This window comes from Rhea americana, unplaced genomic scaffold (genome assembly GCF_003343005.1).
Source record: "Rhea americana isolate MKP2758 unplaced genomic scaffold, rheAme1 scaffold_257, whole genome shotgun sequence".
NCBI classification, from domain to species: domain Eukaryota; kingdom Metazoa; phylum Chordata; class Aves; order Rheiformes; family Rheidae; genus Rhea; species Rhea americana.
Window position 1 is genome coordinate 187,852 of NW_028186376.1, and position 8,271 is coordinate 196,122.

The 8,271-nt window shown below is 63.8% G+C and overlaps 1 protein-coding gene and 1 long non-coding RNA gene across 2 annotated transcripts in view; one reads left to right on the forward strand and one right to left on the reverse strand.

Moving 5' to 3' along the window:
• PLEKHG3 (pleckstrin homology and RhoGEF domain containing G3) overlaps positions 1-8,271 on the reverse strand; it is a 14,527-nt gene that overhangs the window by 2,751 nt on the left and 3,505 nt on the right. Inside the window, exons 2-15 of the mRNA XM_085307310.1 lie at positions 4,591-4,925; positions 4,293-4,393; positions 3,940-4,009; positions 3,781-3,827; positions 3,514-3,664; positions 2,812-2,946; positions 2,548-2,730; positions 2,234-2,326; positions 2,055-2,141; positions 1,886-1,919; positions 1,697-1,804; positions 1,080-1,154; positions 770-816; positions 197-379 (exon numbers count right to left, since the gene is read on the reverse strand). Coding sequence (XP_085163436.1) covers positions 197-379; positions 770-816; positions 1,080-1,154; positions 1,697-1,804; positions 1,886-1,919; positions 2,055-2,141; positions 2,234-2,326; positions 2,548-2,730; positions 2,812-2,946; positions 3,514-3,664; positions 3,781-3,827; positions 3,940-4,009; positions 4,293-4,393; positions 4,591-4,925 — 1,649 coding nt within the window. The remainder of the gene's footprint in view (positions 1-196; positions 380-769; positions 817-1,079; positions 1,155-1,696; positions 1,805-1,885; positions 1,920-2,054; positions 2,142-2,233; positions 2,327-2,547; positions 2,731-2,811; positions 2,947-3,513; positions 3,665-3,780; positions 3,828-3,939; positions 4,010-4,292; positions 4,394-4,590; positions 4,926-8,271) is intronic.
• LOC146594517 (uncharacterized) overlaps positions 8,027-8,271 on the forward strand; it is a 5,357-nt gene continuing 5,112 nt past the window's right edge. The window contains exon 1 of the long non-coding RNA XR_014896152.1: positions 8,027-8,082. This is a non-coding gene — a long non-coding RNA (uncharacterized LOC146594517). The remainder of the gene's footprint in view (positions 8,083-8,271) is intronic.

The window sequence follows — 8,271 nt, forward strand, 5'->3', positions numbered from 1 at the left end:
GCAGAGGTTAGTCCTGGCCAAGCCACAAGCTGTGTTAGGCCCCACAGTTGCCCCAGGTGTGGGGCTGGGGTGCCTGGGGAGGGTGGATGGCAGTCAGCACCCAGTTGGCATGCAGGTGAGTGTGGGGAGACTTCACTGAGCCAACATCGGGCAGAAGYAAAGCATCTGCTGGCAGGGAGGAGGCCAGAGCAGCTACCTGGGAGCCCTGGGAACCCGTGGGCACAGTGTCGGCACCAGGCAGATCCTCCTGGGAATCCTTGCAGAAAGCCTTTTCCTCCTCCTCCTCCTCTTCCTCCACGACTCCCTCAGCCGTAGCCCAGGGCCTAGGGCACTGAAGGGGCTCTTCCACCTCCAGCAGAGCTCCTACACTACCAGCATGCTGCTTGGATAAAAGGATTGGTCTCAGCCTCACTGCAGCAGGGCCAAGCTGGGGGCACAGCCCCATGCCTGCCAGCATCTGGCTGGGCAAGCAGCGTGCCAGGCCTGGCAGCTGCTGAGGACACCGGAGTGAGGCACTCCACAGCCACCCCACACTCTGGCCTTACCTGGAGACCTGTCAGCCGCACATGGAAGAGAGAAAAGGAGAAATTAGTGGAGGAGTCATAACGCCCAAAAAGCACCCCTGGCTCATGCCACCCAGTAGTCGCTGCCTGCCCTGCACAGGGCCTCCTTAGCTGGGTAGTGGGACCTAGGTGCTCCATCACGTGACCCAGGCAGGGTCCCTTCAACCCTCCAATGCCCACAAAATGTCYGCCATGCGCATGTGGGCCTGCTCACCTTGCTCTCCCAGCTGCTGCAGGATCTGCTTGGCGGGTTCTGGAGGGAGAAGCACAGTGTCAAGACTAGGCCACAGCAGTGGCCTTAGGCCCTCCAAGCCATCCCCAGCCCCACGAAGCTCCAATGGCCATGAACCAAGCCCTGCACCTAAGGAAGCCCCTTTGTACCAGCCCTGCCATGTCATCTTTCTCTGGAAAGCCACCTGGCCTGGCACAGCCCACTGGGATCCCTGGGCACACAGGATGTTCACCCTGCCCCACCATCACTGCAATCCCTCCACCATCCCCTGGGCACATTCGCACCCGACTGCCTGCGCCCGGTGTGCCTGTGCAGCCTGTCCGGCAGCGTCTCTGCGTGATCCCGATGCTGGAAGGGCTCTGAGGACAGGAGAAACAYCCATTAGACCAGGCACCAAGTGCCTATGTCCCCACGGAGCCCATATCTGGCTTCCCACATAGAGGTGCTAACTGGAAGCCCCGCCCCAAGCCATCTGCCTCCCCACCCACAGCACCAGCAACCCTGCAGTGTGGAGACCAGCCTGGCATGGACTTTGGGCAGCCCTCCCCTCCAGTGCCTGGCCGACGGTGAGTGGGCCTGAGGAAGGGCTCTTGGCTGGCGTCAGCCCAACAGCTGCTGGACTTTGCTGCAGGGCACTCGCAGGGGACGGACGAGCAGTAAGAATGGAGAGGGACAGAGGGAACATTCAGAGAGCAGGGCCCACAGTGCCACCTGGGCTCTGCTGTGCAACGGTCCGCTCTCTGGAGCCAGCCGGGGACCAGCAGCCCCAAGCTGCCACCCAAGACTGGCACAGGCAGAGGCCATAGCCTAGCTGTGCTGTCAGTGAAGCATGTCCAAGCCCAGAGCTCCCCGAGGGGCACCCCACRGGATGCTATGCCAGCCCAGGTGGCGTAACTCTCACCTGACTGCCGGCGGCCCTGGCGTGGCTCCATGGAGGTCTCCTCCAGGGGCTGGCACGACCAGCTCTTCTTGAGCCGCTCAGGGCTGTAGCGGGGCAGGCGTGGGGGGTCTGCGGGGCACACAGGGCAATGCTGAGGCACAGAGGCTTGCTGGGACAGGAAGGGGGACGTGGAGTACAGACAGCACTTACAGAACAAGTCCATCTCCAGGATGGCTTCCTTGGCCTGGCACAGAGGAGGAGAGGAGAGAAGTCAGCGGGTGAAGGCCAAGGTAACCCTCCCCACAGCCATCCAGGACAGCAGTGCTCTGGAACAAGGACTCTAGCATGCCCAACAGCAGTGAGCCCAAAGCATCCTCACCTTTTGGGGGATGATGGCATGGTGRTTCTCTAGGATGAGCCGTTTGATGTGGTGGGTCCACACACGCTTTTCTTCCACACTCTTGGCCTGCAGAGCAGGGTGGGCCATGGGTCAGTGCAGTGGGTTCGCCAGACCCTACCGGCCCCCTTCCCAGTTCCCATCATGCCACACTGGCCTACCTGCAGGCTGTACTGCTGCTTGATGTGCTTGTAGTGAGCCACGCTGAAGCATAATGAGTCCCGTGTGCTCTCGATCAGCATCAGAGAAGAGCACTGCGGGGAGACACTGTCAGCTCCATGGCCACCTCATAGCCACCCCCTCCATCCCTGCACCAAGACCTCCCCACATCAGGCAGTACCAGCACAACCAGGGGGCCAGGAAGGCCTTGGACTCTTCATCTCTGCACACAACCAAAGTTGGACACAAGGCCACGGCAGGCTCCAGGTCCCAGAGGCTGCAGCCCTGTGGGTCCTGCCACCATGTCAGCACCCACCGGAATGTGGTTCTTGTAGACATAGTGGTCCCCGCGACGCTTGGTGATGAGCAGGGCCTTGTCAAAGAGGAAGAAGGCTCGTTCATTGCGCACYCGCTGCACCCGGAAAGTGCCCTCCAACACCAGCTCCCCATATGTGGTCAGGTCCGGCCCTTTCCAGTTCAGTAGCAGCGACTGGATCTCCTACGCCCCAAGGGATGGAAACATCAGGTGACCCACAGCCAAAGCACCCCATGAGGACTCTGGGGTCCCCTCATCCCTCACCTGCTGGCGGATGGCRTGTTCGTGCTTGCGTTTCATGTCATTTATGTACCAGGCCACACAGGTCATAGTGTCAATGGCCTCCACCACCACCTCGTAGTCATCCCCTGACTTGTGTTCAAAGTGCTTCGCAATCTCCTGGGGGAAGAGTCCGGCGCCAGTCAGGTGGGCTCTGCTGGCACTGCTGTGCTGGGTGCTCACGTCATGCCCRAAGTGTGGATAGCATCGGGGAAAGGCACCGTGCCAGGTGCCCAAATTTTACCCGGTGCCCAAAATGTGTTGAGAGAATGTGCCATGCCCAGTACCCATACTGTGTTGGGTGCCTAAACTGTGTTGGGGAATACAATATACCAGGTGCCCCAACTGTGCCAGATCCCCAAATTGTACCAGATGCTCCAACAGTGATGGGGGAAACAAGCCATGCCAGGTAGCTAAAGTGCCCAGGGAACGTGTCACACTGCAGGACCATGATACACTGAATACTCAGACTGTGCCAAGGGGATGTACCGTGCCAGGTGCCTGAACTGTGCTGGGGAACATGCCATACTGGGTRCCCTGGCCATGCCATGCCCAGACTGTGCGCAGTGCCCATGCCATACGCTYGCACCCTACCAAGTGCCTGGGCTACACCAGAGGTCTGGACCCAAACTGCGCCAGGCACTCATGCTGTAATGAGCACCCATGCCACGTCAGGTGCCTGCTCACCTGGAGCAGCAAGTGGTATTTGAGGATCCTCTGGACAGGCTTGAGCAGGTAGGCACCAAGAGGCAATGTGTGCCGCATCTGTTCCTGGCATTCCCGGAAGAACTTGGCCTGCTGCTTGTTCCTCATGCACTCAGTTAGGGCCGCCACTGAGCTGGGGGGAGACACACACGTGCTTAGCCTTAGGCCAGGGCCGCCCCAAGCCTCTGAAGGACACCTGGCCCAGCCCCAGCACCAGCCCTGCCCACTCACACGCCTGCACACACTCACTTGGGGTAGTTGTTGCAGTACTGAGTGTAAATATCGAACTCCTGGCTCTGTGGGGATGGAGAGAGYGAGGTGAGAGCCTGGCACAGTCTGTTGTGCCTCCCCACTCACCATGCCCACCGGCTCCCTAAGCTGCACGCCCCAGGGACACCTGCCCCTTACCCGGGTCACGAAGCAGACGGCCACAGCTACAGGGTTGCTGTCGCAGCTGTCCAAGTTTTGCAGCAGGTTGCTGGGTAGAGAGAGCAGGGTCTTAATAGAGTGAGGAGGGTGACAGTGCCCATGCACACACGTGTGCCAGGCACTGCCAGCTTGCCAGAAGCACCCCAGGACGCTGGATAGGGCAAGACCAGTACGTGCACAGCATGYCCTTCACCTGCCTTCAGTCCTCCTAGCAAGGAGGTCTGGGCCACCTTGTGCTGCCATGCTGCAGGAGAGCCAGCCCCAAGGTCCTGGCAGGACAGCAGTACCCAGCTGCCCAAGATCCCCAAGGCACACAGAGGTACTGCGGTTACCTGCTCAGCTCATAGATGTCCTCGATATTCCCAAAGAGTGCGCTGACCTGCTCTGGCCGCAGCAACGGCTCCTCCGCATCAATGATCTTGCCCAAGTAACCCTGCCGGGCACCCATGATCAGAGACAGCACCTGTGGGGCTTGCCACGCCACCCCTCTGCCACACCATCCTATCCTACAGGCAACGTCCCACAGCCAGCCCCTTGAAGGCCTGCAGGCCAAGAGGGCATAGAATGCYTGAGCCCCTGGGCTAGCGGGGAGCTGCAGGCTGTGCCATGGGCTACTGCCAAGCTGCTCACCTCCACGATGCTGCGCAGATCTCGCGCGTAGGTGCGCTCCGACTCCACAATCTCCAGCACCACRCGTTCCAGGTAGCTGGGCTCAGTGCTGGGGGCTCGGGCACCAAAGGGTGAAAAGGGGCGCCCACCGTGGGGACTCAGCCAGCCCCCTGGTGACGCATTGTTGTTACTGTTGTGCAGCCTGCCGGCCCATGACTCAGCCCCATCTGCAGACTCCCGGCCCAGCCCCTCCATGGCACGGCCAGTGTCGGGCACGGAGCTCAAAGCAGGGTGCTGTAGGCAAGCGGGCACCGGCATGTCGACATCTCTGGACACCGGCAGGGTCCGTGACGAGTCTGTAGCAAGAGACAGTGAGGTCTGGGAGATGTGCAGCATGGTTTGACTCTCAGTCATAGGCAGATGTTTGGGTGTAAAAAGGATCCATACRCCTCCAGGCAGTGAGCGCAGCAGAAGCAGCCCCCCCAGTTAGCCTGATAGCCAGATAACCCTCCCCCGGGCCCCGCCAGTGCACAGGGTTGACCTGATGGCCAGACACCACCCCAACCCTTCCCATGGGTCCTTCCAGCTGGCAGGACTCTGAACTGGCCATCCTCAGGATGGGGATGCTGCACCACAGGGCACCTGGATCRACTTCCCCCCGACCCCAGTTACAAGGTTGCTGCTCTGCCCTGAGGCAGTACAGGGCCCAGCCCCAAGTCCGACACAGCCCACGGGCACAGCAAGGCCTCGTGTGCTCAGAGACCCAGCTCCAGGGCTGCCCTGTGCTTTCCCCACACCCACTCCAGACTTCGGGGGTTCACTCCCTCTTACCCCAGAGCCGGGAAAGGCGCCCTGGGAGCCAAGGGACACGCTCCCGGAGGAACATGCAGCCAGGAAGAACTCTCTGCCACACCTTGCGCCCGGCCCGGCGTCCTGCCTCYGCCTGCGGGCACCCCCCGCCCTGCCCTGCGCCGGCCGCGTGCGTCACCGCCGCRCCCGCTGGGCCACCTTCCCAGGGAGCTCCGCGCCACCCCGCACCGCCAGCGGCCACGACACCCCTCCAGGCAAGGCAAAGAGCTGGAGCCCCGAGCCACTCGCAGTCCCATCCAACACGGCAGGGGGGCCTGGGGTGCCCCCGGGCGCTGCAAGCCTTCCTGGGCCGCGGCTCCGTGCCGTGCCCTGAGCTGCCGGCTACGCGGCCAGCAGCCCTGCACCATCCAGAACGAGGGGCAGCCTGGTGGGCAGCCCCAAGGGCGCTGCGCCAATGGGGCGGGATGGCGGCGGCAAAGGGTGTGGGAACAGGCGAGGACTTGTCGGGACGCTTTCTGGGATCAGGGCCATACAGAGGGGTGGCCACAGCTGTCTGCGTTTCCGGAGACGGCGCTGAGCCGAAGCACTGGCCCGCAGTGGGCTGGCCATGGCCAGCAGGGGCTCCCAGCTGGGCCGCAGCACCGCTGGGAGTCCCATCCCGCCAGTGGGATTGCCTCTCTGCCCCCAGTCCCACTCACTTCCCATGCTCTACCCGGGCCTCATGCAGTGGGGAGCCCCGTGCCCTGGCAACCTTCAGCCGGCACTGCCGGGGCAGCCTGAGCTCCTCGCTGGCTCCGAGGGTGCCAGGCCGCCAACCGGTCCRGCCGGTTCCTGTGGGCTCCTCCCCAGCATAGGCCGCCGGGAATAACAGTGCTGGTGCCCCAGGGCCAGGAGACGGTGGCTCCCACGCACCCGGTGGCTCCCACACACCCATCTCCTGGCCCCACTGGGGTCTGACCCACCATTCCCACCACTGGGCAACAGGATGGGGCAGCGCAGTGGCACTGGCAGGGCTGTGACATGGGGYGGGGGGGGTTGGATTGAGCATGGCTGGCCCCCATGCCCGGATGCGTGGGGAGAGGAGGACGAATAGGAACTTTCTCCGTGGGGTGGGTTGCCGTGCTGACCCCCTTGGCAAGGGATTTGCGGCCTGCACCCCCCAAACGCTGCCCCCGCCACACGGGGGCCTGGCAGGCTCCTGGCCAGCCTAATCCGCTCAGCACGCCAGCCCAGGGATTACGGAGCCGGGCCAACGTCACAGGGGCCGGGGCCGCTGGCCTCGTGTCCTTCCCCCCCCCCCCCGCCTCGCAGACACTCCTGCCACCCGGGCGCCCCTCCGGCCGGGGGTGGGGTTTATCCTCTTACCCCCAGAAGCACAACTGCAGCAGGCAGGCAGCAGGCCAAAGCCTCTGTGTTTCTTCCCGCTGCTTCCTCAGAGACAGGATTAGCCCTGACTTTAACCACCCCCCCAACCCAGGGTGCGGGATGCTCCCTCCCAGAGCCCCCCATGCTCTCCAGAGTGGGTGGGCTCCAGGCAGCATCCCTGCGAGGCTGTGGCAAGCTTGGAGGGCACCCGGAGCCCCTCGAGAGCCTACCACCTCGTCTTGAATCCTGATAGGGAGCCAGTCCCTCCCCCCCCCCGCCCCAGACGCTGGGGAGAGCCCAGCCACGCACTGACCCGCCATCGGGCTGGTGCCAGCCAATGAGCCGCAGCCACCAACATTGGCTAGCCACGCATACCTTTATCAACATGCCCCTACGGGAGCCAGCCAGCCTGCAGCGGTCCCACGCTGCTCCCCAGCACAGGGGGAAACTGAGGCAGGGCAAGGGGTGGGAAGGGCAGCAGCAGAGCCGAGCCTCCCACGCTGGGCACTGCCAGCACCAGAGAGGTGCCTGCCATGCCTGCACAGCTGCTATTTTCATACAGCAACAGCATCAGCCTGCCGGGCACGCCAGGAGAGAGAGCGCCGGCATGAACAGGGCTCACAGAGTGGGGGGCCAGACAGCCCCTGCCAAGGCCTCTGGCTCTGGACAGAGGAGGGACAGCCCACTGGAGCCATATAAGGGAAGGTGGTTCACCACTTCCAGTCATTTTTGGATAACAGTGGCCCTCAGGGGACGGTCAGTCCCAGCTGCCACGGCTCCAGCCAGGACTTGGCAGGATGCTGGTGCCCATGCAACCACCCCTGGAGCAGCCTGGCTGGCACCATGGGTGCCTAGTGGGCACAAGCCAAATGCAGGCACCCGCAGAGGCTGGGGGTGGGCCTGGCACCCATGCACCCCAGGGCTTTGCTGGGGCTGCAGTCAGGCCACACGATCCCAACGGACAGAGCTGCACCTCACTATGGCGGGGCGCTCGGCCAGCCCCATCCTGCTCTCCTAGCCCCTCAGTTGTAGCTAACACGGGGCTGGCTCTGGGGAAGGCTTTGCAGGAGGGGGGCCAAGCTGCACCCCGCTCCGTGCCGGCACACAGCAGGACCTACTTAGCACCCCTCGCCAGCCTTGACGCCTTGCCCCGCAAGGCCCCTGTCTGACTGGGGGGCAGATGCTAACGCCCCGATACAGAAGGCAGCGGGGGCGGTGCGCTCCCCACAAGGGACATACGGGGGCGGACCCACCCCGCGGAGGCTGCCAAAGCCTCTTAGCGCCCGGAGCCGGACGTGTCCCGCGACCATCTAATCCCACCGAGGGGACGTGGGACCCGTGAGCGCGCYCTGCCCAGGCGCAGCTGGGCTTCCGAGGGGGATCCCGGCGCGGCATCCCGTCTGCCCCCACGGGGGCCGCCTCATCACCCGCCCCCCACGCACGGCCCGGGGGACACCGCCCGGAGGGAGGGCGCCCCCAGCGCTACAGCCCCCTGCCCCGCACCCTCCGCCGGGCCTTGGGCCCCCT